This window comes from Anopheles coluzzii, chromosome 2, assembly GCF_943734685.1.
Source record: "Anopheles coluzzii chromosome 2, AcolN3, whole genome shotgun sequence".
NCBI classification, from domain to species: domain Eukaryota; kingdom Metazoa; phylum Arthropoda; class Insecta; order Diptera; family Culicidae; genus Anopheles; species Anopheles coluzzii.
Genome location: NC_064670.1, coordinates 56,666,791 through 56,689,043, shown reverse-complemented (window position 1 = coordinate 56,689,043; position 22,253 = coordinate 56,666,791). Strand labels below are relative to the sequence as shown.

General features: G+C 37.0%; 1 protein-coding gene across 7 annotated transcripts in view; it reads left to right on the top strand.

The window, feature by feature from the left end:
• The window catches only part of LOC120950129 (dopamine receptor 1), a 67,727-nt gene extending 48,090 nt beyond the window's left edge, over positions 1-19,637 (top strand). For all 7 annotated transcript variants that reach the window (XM_040367909.2, XM_040367905.2, XM_040367904.2 and 4 more), the window contains 5 exons: positions 349-526; positions 666-845; positions 923-1,052; positions 14,505-14,759; positions 16,004-19,637. In XM_040367909.2, the coding sequence (XP_040223843.1) occupies positions 349-526; positions 666-845; positions 923-1,052; positions 14,505-14,759; positions 16,004-16,541 (1,281 nt within the window). In that variant the 3' untranslated portion in view covers positions 16,542-19,637. The remainder of the gene's footprint in view (positions 1-348; positions 527-665; positions 846-922; positions 1,053-14,504; positions 14,760-16,003) is intronic.
• Positions 19,638-22,253: the final 2,616 nt, after the last annotated feature.

Here is a 22,253-nt window from a genome sequence, read left to right as displayed (position 1 = left end):
TAAAGATCGTGCTTGGCTAATACGCCAGGCCAGTGGGATGAACGCACAGAAGCCACAGTACGCTATTTCACTCGTCGACTCCAAAAGACTTTGTTTATCAGTCTCACCAAAACAAAAACAAAACAACAAAACATAATCATAGCCCCTGTGACCGTGGAACGTTCCTCATACACCGGTTATAAATATTGATGAAGTTCCAGCTACTGCACCTGCGCTTCCCCGTTTTCGAAAGATGCCTTTCCCTAAAACTGTTGCTTTGTTTTTCTCGAGTATCTTAAGTACTTTTCGTGCGCTACTTATCGACTGAGTTGCCCATATTCTACTATGATCACTTTCGCTTTTCTCCAGGTTGTGTCTGCAACGACAATCGGTAATCTGACGTCGGTGAATCAAACCGATGGCTCGGGAGATGGCAGTGGGAGTGGTACGGGTGCTAGCAGTGGGACAGGTATTCCGGGCGGACCCGGTGAGGACACCGATGATGACGATGTTGATGTCTTATCGCCCCTGTCGATGTCATTTCTCGGTAAGTAAGACACGTCGTCAACTTCCGGACACAGGCATTCCCTAGTGGGATACGCCTTTCTTGAAGGGGAAATAATCAAAACGCAAGCCAAGACCGGTCTGAATACATTGTTGCACATTCGTTTCGTACGCAATTGCAGGTGTTTTCCTTTCGATTGTGATATTTCTGTCAGTTGCTGGCAACATTCTAGTGTGTATTGCTATCTACACCGAGCGAAGTTTACGGCGCATCGGAAACCTCTTCCTAGCTTCACTAGCCATCGCCGATCTTTTCGTTGCCTCACTTGTAATGACTTTTGCCGGTGTCAACGACCTACTAGGTAAGCATTGTATGCCTTTTGTCTACATAAACTAGCAAACGTTCTCATTTATGTCCACTTTTGATGCATCCCAATAGGTTACTGGATATTTGGAGCTCAGTTTTGCGACACATGGGTCGCTTTTGATGTGATGTGCTCAACTGCTTCCATTCTAAACCTGTGCGCTATTTCGCTCGATCGGTATATACACATCAAGGATCCTTTACGGTAGGTACACCCTTCGTGCTTGAGCGCTCTGCAACAAAAACAAACAAACAAACAAACAAACAAACAAACAAACAAACGAACCACAGTTCGGCGTTAAAGTAATTTCTAACGAAACAAAAATCCCCAACAGAGTTGCTGCATATAACTGTGTAAATGAGTAACCGTTTCTCTGTAGGTTAATTAGCCCTCATCTTCGTCTGTCAATCACAAAATAGACTGATCTGTGCAAGTCGATTGAGCAGTTTGCAAATGTGCCGCTTGGGTCAACCATAAAAATGACAATCTAATACTAACAAATCGTACGACCATTGTATCCTAGTCTCCATTATTTTTATTGCCTGCTGCGGTGCTGATGGGAATTGTGTCATCCACCGAGCACTTTGTCGATACTGGCTCGATAATAGTACTGATGAGTGTTGTACACAGAGTGTTTGTCGAAGCTTTCAATAACAAACCGAAGCCCTTGCTCGACTTCTTTCTCTGTTATCCCATTTTATGTTACATCTTTTGGTTACCCATAGCCATCCAAAGGATTAACTGTTCATTTGCATAGCATTTCCTCTTTCTCTCTATCTCTCTCCCAAGAAGCTTTGGTAGGGCCTTACCTGAAACCTAAGGATGGCTTGTTAATCCGGAATCATTTCCGGATTGATTGGATTACACCCGAAAGTGTTTATCCTACTCGACCACAAGGTCGTTTTGATTGTGGCAAAAGGTCAGCTGCCAGCCTTCAGAGCTCTTCTACATTAACGTTGGGCACAGCCCAGTTCTCGTTGGAAACTGTGGATTACGTTGGGAACAAATATTTTGATTGGCAGCTATTTTCCACCATCCACCCAAGCTTACTTTGTTTACTTCATTCACCAACTTGGATCTAACATGCATGCTACACATAGAAAACAGTTAGAAAACATCAGATGGAAATAAAACAAAAGGTTTTTATATCATTTGCGAAATAATATAAAAATAAACATGAAAGCATCGTTACTTCTGTCCCAATTGCAATAACAACACAGGGAAACGAAAATGGTACTATACCATGTGTTCTTCTTGCAATACTTTCCTCACCGTTCAGATACCGCACCGAGTAGCATCCGGAAGATGTAATGTACACAGACTCGAACATACCACGAGAGCACGTGAACCGTTTCATGACCTGTCTGCATTCTCGTTAAATTATTGTAATTTGCATAAATAATGATACAGTACAAAGACGTACCACCCTTTATGTACTATGAATGCTGAATGAAAATCCCCCTATTGTTCTACAATGGCTATGACAGGGCAAAACAAGCAAATTCTGGAACATACATGAGAATACTTGTAACAGTGATGGTCTGACAGTATAGCATTTTGATGATTTTCGTTTGACTGAATTATAAATAAAGGTATGAGTTATATGATGCACATAAGATTGAACGACGGACATAACTTAGAACATGTGATATTATTTCTGTATTCCTATCTCAAATGAAGAGTCCTAATTACGAAGCAACATTATGTTTCATGTCTGTACCAAAACGATTATGAAACACTAAGGATCAATATGACTAGAGACTACAGTGGCCGCCACCTAAATTAGGACACCTCAAATTTTCACCTTTTATCTTACTTTGCGGCACCATGAACAGCTCCCTTGATCATTTATCGGAAAAATTTCTTCACACGTCTTTGAAGATACTCTTTAACTATACATATACAAAAATCAGATCGATATCTTTTAAAATCTCGGAACACCATTCATAAATGTGATAAAAGGTATGAAATTTATGCGGTCCAGTAAATGTCAGATAGTCCTTATTTCATATCAAAATGACCACATAATTTGTCAATATTAGCTTGTATGATGCTAAAATAATTTAATATGAGTAATTATTGGCCCATTAACAATACGGCCGAAGCCGTTCTTTCTGAATAAAAAAAAAATTATTGGCCCATCGACTAAAGACATCGAAAGGTATGGGGATGCATACCTTTACCCTTTACTTGGAAATTTTATTGGACCTGGACAGTTCTTAGTTCAACCTCGTATATCGCCTTCACACACGACGAGACACGAATTACAAATGCTGCATTTTCACAACGCTAATGACTAATATCGATAACTCAAAATTTTAGCACTACTTCGGCAAATGTTGGCTAGCTATATGGCCATTTTGCTAAAGAAATAAGACTTTTATCTTACGGTCGACCTCATACAATTCACGCCATTTTAAAGTGTTTGGTTTCTTGAGATTTTTGCGGAACCATAGCACAGTGGGCAACCGCCATACAAACGCCGGGATGAAAATCAATTCCTCGTGCTATTGCTATTTATCTTCATTCAATACAATTGCTCTTACTATACAGGGTAGTCCTATACGAAAATCGTCAAGACAGCGAATAAAACTTAATAATTATCGTTCACAACATTGCATTATTGCGTATCAGTTAACAGCATAATTGTTAGATGCAAAATAATAATTGTTAGAAAATTAAAACGAAGGCGGAATAAGTTTCTGACTGAAAACGAATTTTTAAAGTATTATGCACTAAAAAAGTTGTGTTTTTCATGGTTTGTTTGGAAAAGAGCCTATTCCTATCTTACGACCTCATTTATGATTTATTAATCATTATTAACCATTTATGAACTTTAAAAACAAGTTTTTGCAAAATATTAAGACATAACATCAAAGTGTGACAAAAAACCTTTCCAACGACACATTGATTATCAAAATCTAATCATCATATACTATAAAATGATAGTTTATGTTCGGTCGAAAAATAGCTCAAATTTGGGACAAAAAACCCAAAGTTTACACTTTGATAGCCTATATCTCAGTAAGTTTAAGATAAAAACGTGAAATATTTTGGTTTCAACTAAGTTTAAGTATCTATTTTAAGAAAATGATTATGGTGTAAACCTGCGATGAAGTTGGTTTTTCGATTTTTATACAGGCGGTTGCCCAATGTGCACAGGTAAAGAGTACCCTCATCAATGAAATAAAGAAAGTGCTATTCCAATAAATGGTCTCTGTACTCACCAGAAAGCCTCAAAGTCAGAAAATGGGTGAAACTGTGAGGAGACCGACTTTAGGGTGCCTCCAAGAAACAACTACTAAAACACATACTACATGCCATCTTCGCGAATACCTTCCCAAACAAGCAACAATCTATAACTTTAATGTAACGTGAATCGAGCTATAAAGACCAAATGTTGAAACCTTCTTCCTCAGTGTATACATATTAATACACCCGTTTTTCTTATGTTATAATGTACAACCTATTTCTGCTATATTCAAATAACTACCAAGTTCTTCGCGGGCCGTATGTTTGGCATGTCTGATCTAAATAATCAACAAACGGCACTGAGGCAATTAGGTGTTAAATGACAGGCATTTTCATTACTCCTTTATTCGGATCTTCTAAAAAAATAAGTTACTCTAAAAATATGAAAAACATTAACGTTATCTTTAAAATTACTATATTATTTCTTTTGGAACCTTGCAGAAACGGTATTTGGCTGAATAAGGCCATAGAGCGCTTGGCCTAGGTTATATAAAACACCCAAAATAGTCGATGGGCCAATAATAACTGATATTAAATTATTTTAGCATCATAAAAGCTAATATTGGTAAATTACGTGATCATTTTGTTATAAAATGAAGAGTGTACGACTTTTAGTGGCCGGGATAAATTTCATACCTTTTATCACATTTATGAATGGTGTTCCGAGATTTTAAAAGATATCGATCTGATTTTTGCATGTGCAAGGTTAAAGAATGTCCTCAAAGACGTGTGAAGAAAGTTTTCCGATAAATGCATTGATAGCGATCATTTTAAATACGATGATTTTGTTTTTTTTGGCTATCGCGATGTATGTGCATATCGATCGATGAATGGATGAACTCTCGCATCCATTTTAAAAATAGATGGTACATTGAACACTTAAAGATAAAATGTGGGACGGAATTTGACATAAAATAGATAATATTATCCAAGGGCCAAGGGCTCTTGTGAACTTTAGAAATAGATTTCATCAAACCCCACTGGTTGACTTTTTGTTTTGGCTAACGGACATTAATCCATCGTATCTGGTGTGAAAGGTTTTTTTTAACAAAATTCAGGTTTTTTCAAATTCAAATTTTTCAGGTTTTTTTAACAAAATAATGAAAACAATACATATATGAGCAACATAAAAAATAAGCCAGACATTTATTTACATAACTTAATGGTAGCATATTTATAATTTTAAATATTTTTTTTTATATTTCTGGAGTATTTTTTACACTAGCAACATTACTTTATAACTTGTATATTTGAAGTAACTTTAAACTTATTCACAACATTTTGTTATATTACTCTATTACAGTTATTTACATAGCACGATACTGAAGAAGAAGATATTGAGTTACAAATTTATATATTGAGACATGCCTTTACCACTAGTGGGTTTGGCTACTAGTGACTTATTGATTACCCGTAATTTTATCAGAATAGTCAAGACAAGTCAAGATAACGTTTTAGGAATAATTTTGGCAGGATTATCCTACGTATGAGGGTACGGTCCATTCGGTGCTTGAACCCATTACGACTGTGTTAAATCGTACGAGTTGACATAAGACCGGCCTCCTGGTGATCTAACGGTTCTAAATTTGCTTTCCTTTCAGCAAAGCTTATGTCCAATAGTTACATTTTTTTAAACAAAACCCTTTTCACAACATAACTGCTCTATCTATCATTCAACCATCAGTGCATTCGACCACTGTATAGATTTTATCTCACCTCAATGTTATAAGGGTTCTTTGCTAGATTTCCATTTCATTAGCTAACTATTAACCACTGAAGTGACACCATAACAATAACAACGCAAACTTTTGACCCTCTGCACCAAACCGGCGAGATAAGCATTGGAAGAGATATTCCACTATTCCTGCTAGCCGATTAGAACTCCTTCTTAATGGTGCTGTTTTCCCCCACAGCCTAGTCTTTCAGACGAAAGCCTTAGCAGACCAGAATTGTTTTAGTAAAAGACAACACAACCTGACTCAACGAGCAGGGAGAATGAGCAGGTTAAGAGATAGGTAATGCATACCTACCACTTTAAAACGGACAATAGAACATAGCTTCAGTATGAATGGTTTGAACTATTCATGGGCATGTCGGGTCGAGGAAAACCCGGAATTAGCGAGGAAGATAATTGAATTAATTAATTAAAACTTTCACTACAATTTCCCAGTTGAAATCCACCAACAGCCAATCAAACACATTGTCCAACGAGAAGATAAGCATTTTAGTTTCGCCCAAAAATGTTTTGAATTGTTTCGTGAACTTTATGTCCAACAAAAAAACATAAAAAAAAACTTAAATTAATTGGAAGCCGCATATCTGCTGGAGGGGTTTTGAGAAACTGCATCTAATATTTTATTTTTGGTCCACTCGAAATCAACGTTAGATATAGTATAATATCAAAGACAATCATTTCATCCGTTTAGATCATTCTTATTATCATCTTACTTTGTCGTACTTATGAACTAAGTTATCATTGAAACATTTTTTCCATCACTCCTCTGCTGTGATCATTTGTTTGACCTAATTATGCGCAATTATGCACGCTTAGGCTGTCACCAATTGGTTGCAAACTTAGTTCCTGTATGCAACGTACTCTCATCACATACGGGGTACGGGTATGTCAAACGCAATTAATCACGGCGCAATGTAGACGATAATCTTATCGTGTTCCACTAAAGGCAACTTTATGCGTAAGGTAACAAAACTTCGAAACAGCAACAAATGTTATATTCACTGACAGATGACAGCAAAATTCTTCCTGAGCCAGTTTGGGGTGCTCTGAAAACAGAGAATGCTGCTCAAAAGATTATCACCACGGACACCTTCTCAACCATCCAGTACCCTTTTCAGCTAACAATGATGTAGAATAAAGGAAGACCTCCTCTGTTGCTTCGTTATCGCCTTTTCGTTGCTGGATGGATGTAAAAATATGAAAGGAAAGCATTATTTTCCAAAAGCGCAAACCAAGACTGGGAAACTTCTTTACCGACCTTGTCAAAACTGAACATTTTACCTCATATTCGATAGATGCGACACAACTGAAAAAAAGATCCGCACACTGAACAGGGTGCCAAAGTCAGCCAACCAACCAGGCAGCCATCAAACCTGCTCGACATAAGTAAGGCTCAAGTATTCTTGAGGAATCACTTTGCCTACACATTGCCAGCACAGGTCGAGTCACAACGTCAGCAAACAACACGGAAAGTGTGTACGGATATTTTTCCCTTTGCTGCATTATGCCTCAATATCGGAAACCAACTTTGGTGATGAACTTTCCTTTTAGTGCGCCGTCAAGATTACTACCAACCGCGCACTCGTCTGTATCCCTGGGAATGGCTGGTATTCTGCACAAGGATGACTTTTTGAAAACAACTTCCTCTATCAAGTTTGCATGGACTGATCGGGAGTTATCAGTGCATTGTTAGCCGTTTTTAACATCCAAAGTAAAAACACCTTACACTGACTTCACGGTAGGCTTGTCGTACCGAATCGTTTGCTCTGCTTATGCTGTACTTCGTAAAAGTTAATGTTTAAATCGTATGACAATAGCACATATCAGTTAGACTAAATGGACTCTTTAAAACTAACCATACTGATTATTGTTACCTAAAATAAATCATACAAAAAATGTCTTCATTCAATAATTTTTCTGGATGAATTTGTCTTTATTTCGTGCCTTCACTGGAGTTATATAGAAAACAAAACATTAAAATGTTTTTACTTGCTCCTAAAGCTCGTCAATAATGACGTCAACAATGTGGAAAAGAATTGCATTTGTGATGCATTACATGGGGAAGCAGCACAATTTATTGTTCAATTTTAGGGAACTGTTTTGCGAACCAAGCACCAGCGAACCAACACGAACGAAAGTGCAATAAAATATCTTTATCATAGCGACCTTATTTTTCCGCAATATATATGGTTAGCACCACATACGGCCGTCAAAATTTAATCAAACAAGTGTCCACCGCCAGTAATACGTTAACTTGTTATTTGTGTGAGTATATTGGCGTGCATATGTATGAAAATAAGAGGGGTTCTGTAGTGTTGCTTTTAAAACAATACTTGCTCTGGCCCTTTATGACTGAGCCCTTTTCTGGCCGGGTCCGTGTCTTGCCTGACCATCTGCTGCATGGTTCATCGATCGAGACTTATGCTTACTACTCATAATTTTCAATTGAGCTGTTTGAAAGTTTCAACAGCGTGCTGTGTATTGATGTGGCCAACGCGTCCCAACCGATATGCTCCAGTTCGCTTCATGTATACCACAGACGAGCGAACGTGCGGTTCTAGGATACGATAATCCTTCTTCTTCTGCAACGGGCAAGACTTCATCTCGACGCGTAAAAGGGAGACCATTCCGTGTTGCAACATACCAGCGCTATTCTGCTACCCGTATGACGGCAAGCGGTCATAAACATAAACACCACATCCCTCAAATAACCTGCAAACAGCCAAATGGTGCTATACCGGAACCGGTAGACCTTTGCAACAACATTATCATCACGGTGATGGTGGAGCTGTCGGCTGGAAGTAGAAGATATTTTCAAACTTTCTATTTTTAATAATCATCCACATGGGACGTACACTACGATACATCACCCTGCTGGTGCTCAATGTATATTGTGATGGTTTTACGACGGATGATAGGAAGAACTCGTACACATTTTCCGCCGTTTATGTATCCACATGGAGGCTGTAGATACATAAGGCTCCACCATTAATCGATAAACAGTTCCTAATTGATTTATAAATGCGCTATTGAACTGTATTCGATCTAATGAATCTATGTTCGCTTGAAATTGGATATGATAAAGTATTTTAATGAGTGGCACATTTTTGCATATACCATATTTATATGTACCAAATTTAATAAAATTAACACAAAAAAGATCTAAATTATTAAAACCATTTAAAAAATATGCCCAAATATGACGCTTCTGCTAAATTTTAAGAACACGCTTTAAGCATTGTGATTGTTGCTTAGTCTGGAATGCTACCACGCACTCCACCAAAGGGGAATAATTACGGCAATTGATCATTTTTGTAGCATAAAATTGCATTCATTCATTCGTTAGTCCGAGCAGGTGTTTCGGTTAGAACTCGAAAACTGTATCGTTATCACACTACACCACGATTGCAACCCCTCCATGCTACAGTAGCATTTTGGTCAGCGGTTTCCGTCTGGGGTTTTGGGGTTTGTGTCAAGTTAAGCGCATTCGTCGAACGCCTGCTTCCTGCAAGCGTCGCGCTCGTAATGCTGACGCTGTGAGCAAAAACCTTCGCCTGTTTACATGCAACCGCAGTGTTGTACCACTGCATGAACCTACCATACCGATAGTGTTGGCCACCAAGGAAAACATTACTATTACCGCGTCACTATAGTTTTGAGCCAGCCTTTGTAATAATTATGATTAATATCGATCGTGGAAAAAACCTAGAAACGTTAGCTTGGCTGTGCTTGCAATTTGCAAAAGTACGTAACATTGTACACACTAACGTATTCCATGTCGGAATATTTGAAACAAGTGATTTGCAATGGTTAGCAATAATGGAAAAGCTGTGTGATATAATTACGTTTTGTTTGAGAAACGACGACGGTTTTTTTGTACATTTTTATTTCCTGCATTTTTACACCTTGAACAGTATTTGTTCGTGTGCTTTACGATCGTAAATGCGTTCCGATGTATTTTTGTACGCCGCATTATTTCAATCCGCACAAAGCAAAGGTTTGGATCACCTGTGCCACCATGAAGTACAAATTAATGGTACAACTTTCGTCACTTCGTAAATTGCAAAGTTGTTTGGAAAGAAACTTTTACAAACTGTACCTCTAATGAAATTAACTTGACGCTGAAACAAACGGAGGTTCAGGAATTGTAAATCTTATTCGGCATGAGGACAATAATTTAGCAGTATACTATTAGCGAATACCGAAAAACGTGCGACGTGGAACGAAAACATGACAAAAGCAATAAAAATAATGTAACTTTGTGAAAAACAGTTTAAAGTTTTATGTTGTAAATTAAGAAAAGTGAAATGAATATAGACTTATAAATTTATCTTCCTATTATTCTTATGTTCATTGTTCTTATGTTCATTGAAAAAAGAATAATCAATAATCTTGTCAATTAAAATCACGTAAGTTTGAACATTTCTCTGTGTGTTTAGGCTTGTCTCGCGTAATAGTTTCAAGGTGGATAGAACAAAATTTGGACCAAATTAAAAAAAAAGGAAACACTGGTCCGATTAGCAAATTTGAAGATACGAGATGCCTTATGGTGCCACTTATGGGTTGTAGATCAAACACATCCCCTGAAACAAATGCACCTCTAAAGTTTGTGCAACGAATTCTAATTTTACCTTTATTCGTCCCTTGAAGTAGCGTGACTTTTTTGGCCAACACGGTAAGAGCAGAGATGATAATGAGAGATATGTAAAATTTTGTCTGCTGATTCATGGGATACTATTACTGAATTAACATTTTGTTAGTGCAGTTAACACTCATGAAAATCTAAAAACTGTGTCCATTTTTTTATGCAAACGTTACTGCAAGTACAGCAGGTTTACTCCGAGAAATAATTAAAACTTATGTTTTATGTTTTTTTTTTAATTATTTCATCAATGAATTGAATCATTGAATTATTTCATCAATGAAAAATCCGCCATGGGTTCAAATCTTAAATTGATCGAGTACGGTGTTTGAATTCGGCTTTAAAACTTAAATAAAATAAAATGGAAAACGGTGCACTAGCAATCGTATAACATGTTGCAGTCCGTAACCATTCCCATCGCATGTGCAGTGTACGTTCAACTTTTACGACTAATTGATTGACTTTCTTCCTAGCAGAAACAATCGTAACTATCTAACCCGCCCCTCACCCTCCATCCCTTTTTCGTGTCATGAATACTCTTTCTTTTACTATAGTGTTAAAGAAACTTTTCACTACTACAAAAGTTTTCGCTCCTTATGCTTTTCCGTCTTTAGGGGAATACTCATGTGTTATGTTAGCTACCTGGACGCTTCAAGCCATCTAAAAGCATTTCTCATTTTTTCCACACACTGGCACGCAATCGTGTCCCTTCGTAATGGTTTTCTCCAAAGTGTTTAGAAAGCGAACTGAAACCGTCTTTTATTTGAGTGGAACTAATAGAACCGTGACTTCAAACAGAACTTGCATGGCACCCTACCCAAAGACATGGTTTTGCCATTTTCGCTTTGCTAAATCTACTTTCTAACTCCCCTGGTAGTTTCGCAAGATTGTGTTTTTATGCGATCCGACAATTCTCCGGACTATATACAACGTAGATTGCGAGCCTGAGCTACATTCACTAGGAATGCTGTCATTGCTTCATTCGCTCATACGACGGATGTAAATCAAATATAAATTAATTTCCAGCATGCTTTTCGACCCCGTATATGTGGCAGCCGTGTTATCAAGATTGTGTAAAGAAAACACGTGAAAAGAAATAAAACTGACTTCCATTTGTATCCGTTCTCCGATCCGCCACCGTTTGCCTGGAGGTAGCTTTTCGAGCTTCATTTTCTTTATTCACCCTCCGACTGCAGGAATTGTGCTTGCTTTTGCAAGCTTAAGCATCTGCCTTACCGTAGTCCCAGACACAATGAACAATGATAATTTACAGAATTTCAATTTATTATCCTTTTTGCCACCGCCACCGCCGTCCGTTGCTAAGATAAGTGCGAATCCCTTCTCGTTTACCTCACCAAAGATGAAGAAACCTTGACAAAGCATATCTAATAAGGCATATTTTTCTTTTGTTGCCTCACGAACCATCACGGTGGTTTGATTTATTTAGGCAACATTTTATGTACAACGCTAATAAGAGCTTCAATTCTCAGTTATTAAACAATGGTTATCGTGCTATTCAAATAACTTTCACTTTTCTAAATTTATCGTGCTGTCAAACATACAAGAAATGACAGATCATAGTGAAATTATGGCTATTCTAGTTAAATACACATGTTTGGAAAATGCTGTAGACAGTTGGTTTTTTTTGCAAAATTCAACCTCAACAACCATACTTTAAATCATACATTAAACAGCTGCGAATGCCAAACATTCGCCGAAATGTTGAAAACTTCCGTTTGTTTATAATCTACAAATCCTTTGTGTTTCCCCGTACCGGCCCCATTCCATCATCTAGCTGCCATTGCACACACCTTATCCACGATAATCTTTAACAACATGCCGGCTCTCCCACCAGCTAACTATAGAAAAGATCCGAGGCTTCGTAGGATAAGCTTTCACAATCGTTGCTTGCGGCTAGAACAGCTCCGACAACTTTGCAGGCGCCATGATGTAAAACTCCTTCTAGTTTCAGTGTCTGATGTGGATGCACTTATACCGCTACAACTTTAACATCTGACTGATCAAACAAGAAGGGTCGCGCACGTATCCTATAAATTTTGCACTTCACAACCAGAACGCGGTTTAGTTGGTTTTTTTTTTCTTGAACCTTAATACTTACCGCAAAGAAAGTATTACATATTTTTTTACTACATTTAACAAACAAACCTAACTTGAAATTTTTTTCGCGAAAAACCTGTCATGGATCATAAGCCTAGCACAGTTTTATTAAAATTTTATGCGTACAGCATTTGTTATTAATATTATCAATCCGTATAAAGCTCTTCGAAACGAACAGTTACCAAAGTACCATGAAACAATGCAGTTGTAAAATGTGGTGTTACTTCTACTTACATTCTGCCCAAAAGGCAACTACAACATACGACTTTCTTATGCAATTACATTGCTTTCCTGCTATGATAATATTTTCACCCGTTGTTTACTTCGTAAGCTAGAATATTTCACACACACTCCGATGAAAGATATCAGCGAAGTGTAATGCGAAACAACAGCTTTTATTGAATTCATAGCGAGTCACAGGTTGGCCACGATTCTGTGTTCCTTTTTTCAGCCAATTTGTTTCATACCCTATTCAACTTGCTTTCCAACCTCACCGTTCAGGCAATCCAAACGGTTCAAAAGTACAAATGAATACAAATGCTATCTAATGTGCTGCTTTAACATTCAGTGTGCCACCTGGTCGTGGCAAAATGGCTCAGTTATTGAATTTTAAGTTTTGCCTTATTTTGTTGTCGGCCTTATTTTAGAAGGGGAAAATGTGTTTGAATATAAATAGTAAAAGTTTTCCTAGGTTAATAATTATTTTTTTTGCAATATTCATACACGCCTAAATTGTATTTCCTGTAATAATGTCAAATATTAGAGTGAAATTGGCGTAATTCGTAAATCAATAAATGTTTCAATTTTGAAAGTGCTGTAAAATATTGTTTTCATCACGTTTAAATATGTTGCTACAAGCTATTTTAAACTGTAATTTTGAATAGCCAATATTGAACACACTTAAAAAATGACAAATAATTATGTTAAAGCTACGAAGTTTTCAACCAGTTAAATAATACTACATGTTTTACTCAACTTGCGTAAGTAATTTTAATGTTACGCAGTTGTCTAGTGCACTATGTAGGTGATAAATGCAAATGCGTAGCTACCTGCGTGTAGATGCGAGAAAGTAATGCGTATTTTCACTGGATAATAATAATTTCACACCAGATTGCCAGTATGCCAAATTGGCTATTTTGAAAGTTCTTCTGCCGTAACTAGTAAATGGTTTAAATAATAAATACACAGCTATTTGCACACAGTTGCTTGGACTCGCACACTGCCACTATAAATACAAAATAACACACCAGGCTTTGCTGACTTCAACTTATGTGTACTTAACATATGTACTACCCATCCTGCTTTATTACGAATCATCGTGGGAACGAATAGAGCTTGGTTGTAGCGATAAAAATAAATAAAATAAAATAACTACGATCCGATGCGTGCTTTTTGCTGTGCTTAATTCATGACACACACTTGTAAAATGTTCACACATATAAATTGGCGTCATTAATGACACGAAAATTTTACCATTTTGCTTGCTACTTACCGTAGTGGAATGGTGAACAGACAATTCAATCTCATTTTTCAGCTATGTAAAAAATGGCTCGTTATGTATCACTTTTTTGAATTACGATACATTTTGATGAAACTGATTACTTACTATCCATACGTTACTTTCTCGTTTTCATTTGAATTTCGAAATGTTATTACAATTGTTCACACACATTTAAAAGAGATACAATCGAAATGGGTTAATTATTTATGCTTGCACCTAGGGTTGCTCATTATCGATCCTTGTCTTTCCGTTGCAGTTATTTTAATTAACCGTTATCATTACTTAATAATTTTCAGTTTCTGTCACTGCCCTGGGATCCTTTTTTGTATGTGTGTGTGTCATCAAAATGTTAAACAATTCCATTCACTAAAGTTGATTTAATACCCGTATCTTTCCATCTTTTTTCAGATACGGTCGATGGGTAACCCGACGAGTGGCTATCGGAACAATTGCCGTTATTTGGCTTCTTGCAGCACTCGTATCGTTTGTTCCAATATCACTCGACCTACATCGAGACAAAAGAGACAAAACGGACACATCGCTCAAAATCAATGGCATCAAATACGAGACCTGTGCTCTTGATCTAACACCAACTTATGCTGTTGTATCTAGTTGTATAAGCTTCTACGTACCTTGTATAGTTATGATAGGTATCTACTGCAGGTGAGTAATAAAAAAAACACGCTATGCGGTTCTTCTCAAGATAAACATGAAACTTGTGTTTTTTATTCAGAACGGTGTAGTTTCATATATCGAATCACAATTTAGCACAAAATGAAGTGATCATTTTCATGGATGTGTTATTCCAATGAACAAAGCGTATGTTTAATCTACATCGCGAGTTTCGTGTGTTTCAAGCTCTAGCAATATGATAATGTTCTATGCTAGTCGAAACAATGATTTAATCCTTCTCGGGAGTTAAACGTTTGCTCGTGCTTGCAAACGTTGGTTTTCGTCCAGCCCCAGAACGACTGTGGTCATTGAATTTGGTCATTCTCAATTCAAACAACTTTGTAGAACAGATTAAATTCATCCTTCAATCCTTTCCTGAAACACTAGTGGTCCATGGTATTCTCCCACCTGTGTGAAGTAGCTGAATAAAGCAACATTCCTGCACTTCTATGAAACGGGATTACTGTGTACCGATAAGCGATACCAGTTTAATTTTCAGCTTAAAAATTTCATTTCGAAAAGTTTTAATTAAATTTTACCTTCTTTGATAGTAGGTTTATCTTAATTCAAAGTAGGTTAGGTAAACTTCCTTTTATTGTGTAAAATAAAAAAAGAAAAATATTAAATCAGATGTTATAAACAAAGACATAGCCTACAACGTTTAATTGTGCTCATTTTTTGCCAATGTTGGTTGCACCTTTTGGCAAAATTGAATTCAAGAAAACATTCACACAAAGCTTTTTTTTATTATTGGAAAATGTAGTAATTTGTAATATATTTGTGAAAATGTCAATCAAAATTAAGTCTCATACACATACTTTCAACTCACTTTTGGAGCATTATCAATCACATGCTGAGACAGAAATCTTTTCCAGTCAAAGACCAACTCTATACGCTTTTAGCCATCATCTCCTAGCCGATGTATGTAGATTGTAACGGATGACCACTAGGATGACCACATGACAAAAAAGAACGATACACGTTGAAAGGGAAAAAAAACATTGCATCTACGGGCCGGAAAAGTTGATCAAGAAGCATTATTATTTCCTTTCCAAATATTCGAAGAATCTTGTAACACAACCAACCATTGCTTCCAAGAAGGTTCGAGAAAGTCATCTGCCTGTAACGAACCCAAACAATGCGTATCCTCTACCTTTCCAAACGGTCGATTTGTGAAATAATATCGTGCGCTCGTTTGACTATGTTTTTCTACATTTCCTGCTCCCCCTTCCCAGGTTGTACTGCTACGCTCAAAAGCACGTCAAATCTATTCGTGCCGTTACGCGTCCTGGAGAGATTAGCGAAAAGCGCTACCGCAGCATACGAAGGCCCAAAAGCAGCAAGAACAAACTTAAACTCCGCCAGCTCGCACACACCGCATCATCACCGTATCACGTGTCCGATCATAAGGCCGCGATCACCGTTGGTGTGATAATGGGCGTCTTCCTGATCTGTTGGGTTCCGTTCTTCTGTGTTAATATCATCGCCGCGTTCTGCAAGACCTGCATTGGGCAGCAAACGTTCAAGGTGCTATCTTGGCTCGGGTATTCCAACTCAGCCTTCAATCCAATCATCTATTCGATCTTCAACACCGAGTTTAGGGAAGCTTTCAAGCGAATCCTTACCAGCCGAAGCTCCTGGTGCTGTGGCCAGGAAATGGGAAACATTTATCCCCGTAGCAGCGATCGGTACGTGACGGATTATGCGGCGAAAAACGTCGTGATGAATTCGGGCCGCTCATCCGCCGACCTAGAGCAGGTGTCAGCGATTTGACCTTACTAAGCAACATCAACAACTTTACAAAGCACTAGAGCTCCCCAATCCCATACCCGTAACGAAGCAGCTGCATTCTAAAGAGCTTAACCATTCCAACACACTCACTGAGATAGTGTCATTGGTAGAATATCTGTAGAAACACGTAAAAGCAATCGCTAGCTACAGACTTCTAGCGCTGGCTACTAAACGATCGTACGTACGAGTCACTCACTTTCAAATCCATGGAATGTTGTCACTTGTCATACGATTATAGTTGCCAATAGCTGGTGTGCGCAAACGAGCTGTACTTTAAAGCGCACTCACTTACGCCGGTTTTGACCTGTCCAACACCACCTAATGCACAAATACACAGATTGCACCCCTTGACAGCTAGGGTTTAGGGATTTATGTTCTCGCTGTTGTTGATGTTGAAATTGTAGAGTGTAAAATCAATATGAAGAAACCAAAACGGACAAAGAATCGAAAAGTTTAGCGTGCCGTTTGTAGTAAAATCCTTTTGATGCAGTTGCAAGCGGTCCAATACTCTACCGAGGCAAACCCTAATATAAAAAAATACTCACATATCTGCCAATATTTTCGAAGCTATGTAGATTCATTAGGTAGATTTATAAGAGACAGAGTACCACAAATAGGAAAAACGATCGAATAAATATGTAGACGACTAAGATCGATTAATACTAGAACACCCCCAGTGATAGATAAATTAAATGTTTTTTTGTTTCTAAAAAATGCGACGTTTTTACCAAGAGGATATACGCGTAGAAAACTTCTAACATTTCCATAATAACTTCTTTGATGTCTCATTCGATATGCATGTTAGAAGTGATCCCCAGAGCGAACAGTTTTTCCATCACTGTACCCATTTCATAAAAGCAAACTTTTTATGACACGAATTTGTTTTACGAAAGTGCCACTGACGCTGAAGTGATATTCTTATCAAATTGAAACTATTTTATTTTGTCAATTGATATTATTTATTATATGTTTCTGTTTGTTGCATCGTGTTACCACTCACCGAATCTCTCACTAATTACCGACTATCTTCCGAACGTGATTCACGTACATGAACACTTGCTCTCATTTTATCACGAACATAATTACACCACTCGTCTAAAAAGTAAAGTTACTTGATGATAAGACTGATTACTGATTATTTATTGAAGCATTAGATGATAAAAATAAGTAAGGTCGAGCAAGAAACAAAAAACATTACCCGTTGTGAAGTGTATAAAGAGCGATCATGTTCGTAACGCTAGGGCAGCAGGGTTTACTGTAATGTTACTTTTTTGTTAAGCAACAGCCATTACACACGATTTAATACTATCCACCAATATGAACCAAAGTGCTGCACGAAACTAATACCCTGATACAATCATGTTTCTTTATCGTACAAATTGTTAATCACTAAAGAATTTATTCACCATCTATCACGATAGTCGCCCTCCCCCTCCTATACAATAGTTTTCAATTCTACTACTAGGGCGAAAACGATGTGTAAGATAACAGAGAGTATTTAGTTGATGTGAATGTTTAAGGAATCGGTATTAATATAGGTCTGTGTAAAACCGTGTATATGTGATACGTAGGTCACGAAACTTGCTGATAATCACCAAATATTTGACACAAGTTCTTCAGGTCTAGCAATGTTCAACTAAAAAACAACATATTTTTTACAATAAAAATGATCCGTTGTATGGAAAAGTATTGTGACTAAGTGATCTTTTTTTAATTTCAAAACATTTGCATCTACCTACCACAAATAAAATCGCAAATTTGATTTTCCAAAAAATATAAAGTTATATGATGTTAAGAAGATTCGCTGTTGGGTTTGTTGTTATAGTTGTTATAAAAACATTTATGCTATAAAATGAATTGGTAAACATTTTGGATGTTTACCTGTTTTTACCAATTCTGCACTGCTCCATATCGGTAATGTTTGAAATAAGTTACAACTGCAAATAAGTTACAACTCTACAAAAATCCTGCCTGTAAATGAAGTACTCACATTGCTCAGCCTAGGTAGCGGACATGGGACCGGAAAACAACGTATAGATTTGTAAAAACCCAAAGCTGTAATTCATTGATGCAGGATTGCGTTCTAACAATCTCTTTCAAAAAAGCATTAGAACGAATTGCTCTCACATTTGCATTGAGCGCTCCTATTTTCAAGCAAATAATAATTTAAAAATAAGAAACGAGCGTTAGCGTAGCGAATGTTTCAATTTAGTCTATAGTTTGTACCTTCCGTAGTAAGACCAATGCCTACCGATACCATACCAAATCTAAAATGATGGAGTTTGTTTACATCCAACGGTTACAATAAAGATAACATTCGGGATGCTGTATGTTCAGCTATACCATTAGAAAAATCCTACCTTATCCCTTATTACCAGCAGTGTACTTACTTACTTATCCGACGCTACAATGACTTGGCGGTCTTTGTCTGCTGCAGTGTACTTATCTATTTAAATCAGGGGTCTCCAAACTTTTCAGTTCGCGCGCCGCATTGCTTCACATATAATGGTGTTGAGGGCCATTTTTCCGTTGCCTGTATCTAATGCGAACGTTTCAATTTCGTTTTTATAAGAAATCACTTGCATAATATACAAAACTCCTATAGCTTTCTATTATTTAAGCTTGGTCTATGTCTCTAAAAAGCAACAATTACATTTTCTTTAAAAATAGTCACAATAATTAACTATTTATTTTAACCTTCACAAAGTTGCCATGGGCCGCATAATAGGTTCTCGAGGGCCGCATGCGGGCCGCGGGCCGTAGTTTGGAGACCCCTGATTTGAATTAAATCAGAATCCCCATTTTCTAGTATAAGAAGACAAAATGATGAATGGAAAAGAACAACAAATATTAAAGTAAAAAGTAGCCAAATGGTACAATAGGTACAGGGAAGTATACAATCTGACACTGAAAACTGAAGTTTGGATACAATTTTTGCACACTGTAAAACACAAACACACACATCCATGCAGATTGTATAAGGAATTTGTACAGCTAACAGGAACTCCAAAGGAAAAACATCCATCACGCTGATTTAAAAATGCAAACGATATGAATAAATATGTTGTCTTTGGATAATCAGCACTTCCTCTGAAATACTCTCAACGTAACACAAAGAGACGGTTTTCGGTAAGCGGATATGAAAGAAATGTAATCTACCATATTACTCTTATTACAGCTTCAGCATTTTTTCAATCGTCATTGTCACCTTCTTATAGGTATTTGTGCAGACATAACTAGTGTTGTGTCGTAAGCAAAATAGTTACCCTGATCGGCTAGCAAAATCAGCTAGCTCCATTCTAAGCAATGAGTGGGTTGGGAAATGTGCAAATTTTCTCACGAATGAGCTCGTGGAGCAGTGTACGATTTTGGATTCCATGAGCGGGCTTGTGTGATGTGCAAAATAGTCTTCGAAAACAAAACTAGTTAAATAGAGCGATGTGCGACTATGTGCGGTAAATTTACTCGCGAGTTTAGAAGCTAACACTCAATGTGATTTCAATATTGACTGTACGCTTTGCATATTATAGAATACGTTGGTCCCGATTCGCTCATTACTTTTTGTCTCGATCGGACCACCCGTTCTCGAGATATGCTACACTAAAGTTTCCTAACGATGTTCAAAATTTATCAAATATTTTGTCAAACATAAATTTCTTTACAGTTTATATACTCGGTCATATACTAGCGGATTTTGAATTGGACAAACCCCTGAAATGAAAGGCAGTATATTTTTGATGATGAGCGCGAGCGTTTCGCTTCTCTCGCTCAAAAGAGCTACTTGACTCCTACCTACCTTCCTACCTGTTTCTCATTGTTGCTAACATATTTCAGCAAAACAAACTTTTTTTTCACAAGAATTAACACGCGTGTCTATAGAAAAGAGCCTAAACCTGGTTCAACCATGGAACCCAAGCATTCTGTTAGCACACAAAAATTGATTTACTTTTCAATCAAGCTCTGAGAGTCCTCTCAAATCTCTAGCATGAGTGACAGGAGATAGGAACGGCAAAAAAAGACATGACCGATTCTTCAGTTTTCCAACTCCAACGTAGTAGTAACTTTGCTTTTTTGCAGATGCTTTGAAAGCGCAGCCGAAATGAATACGATTCGGAGTGGCGTTGTGGGTTAACGAAAATAGAAATTCATTACCCTCCGTTTGCATAGGACTAGTCGTGTCGAAAACCCGATGTCTCAGCATAGCTGTTCTATTAAAACGCAACAGTACTTCATTATACGGGAAGGAACCTGTGCTATCGATTAAATGACTGCTAGTGGAAATGAGAAAGGTAAGTAATGTAATGAAAAAAGGACAATTTCTCCAAGCTGCGGAAGGTAAGGAATGACAATGTAAACTACCAGACTAAGAAAAAGGTAGTCCAATTTGGTGCCTTCTCTAATTTCATGATCCATGCCAGTAGAACCGACAACTTTTAACGAGTTTTTGACACTGTCAAAACACTAAAGAATTTCCACCGCACTTTTGTACCTGCATTAAAAACGTATATATATGAGACATTTTAATGTCAAAAAAGAAATAAAAGTGTTCTGTGGGCCATCTGCTGTAATAATTGTATTTTAATGCCATTAACCTATTGTTCCCATATTCATCAAGTAAACAGCTTTCGCTGATTCATTTCGTACTACATAAGAACATAGCTACTGACTACGTAAAATCCTCGTCCTAACTTATTTTTACGGAATATTTTATGCATAGTAAATAACTCTCCAAAATAACTGTTTACGAAAACATTTCAAAACATAAGAGATGCTCATAATATCTTATGATGATTATGATGATGCTCGACGATTTCCAATCATCGCAGATTCATCAATGATACGCATCCTATACCAATTTGTTGATATACATTATTTGTTGAGTAGAGCCGCACAAAAAGTGGACGGAATTATTTAAAAATGATTGCAACCACATTGCTTATCATTTGTATTGATCTTCTTTTTTTTTTTAATTTAAGCCAGGCTCATAATGTTACAATAAATATATTAACCTTGATCTCTTTTTACATTAAACGTTTATGTATCAAACCGAATTGAATTAATAAATTTCTGAAAGGAGAAAATCAAAATATAGTTTACACATATGCAAATTTCCAATTATTTCTATTTTAAGTCAAGAGATTTGCTAATTACAATCACTCTCAAGAATGTTTCACTTCATTTTTATATTGCTAAAATTTTCAAGAATAGAAAAAAAAACAAAAAAAAACAGAACAAATTATATTTTTTTTACTCATTGCTTACCCTATCCTACAAAATCAAATCGATATTTTATGTTTAATTTCAAAGAAATCACATTATCTGGATCAACCTTTTCATAAGAAGTTATTTAAAATTCCAAACATCACTTTACCAGCTTCAGGTAATCTACACCATTTACACGATTAAATTGAAATGTTGCATTTCCATTTGCAGCTCTCCTCCGCTCTTCAATCAGTCGGACAGAAGCATTCAATGCGTAATGTAATTAAGGTCCAAAAGCTAGGCCAAACACACTGACTATACAACCATTTTGTTAGCGAATCGTTTTTTTACGCGCCAGTTAGACCGAGAACATTTGCAAAGAAACTGATACATTTGATGTAGCGCTCTTTTTGTACTATTTTCTATGACAGACTCGATAATCTCAGTGTTTTGCGTTTTTTCTTCAATTTAACCAAGTTTTACGTAACAAAT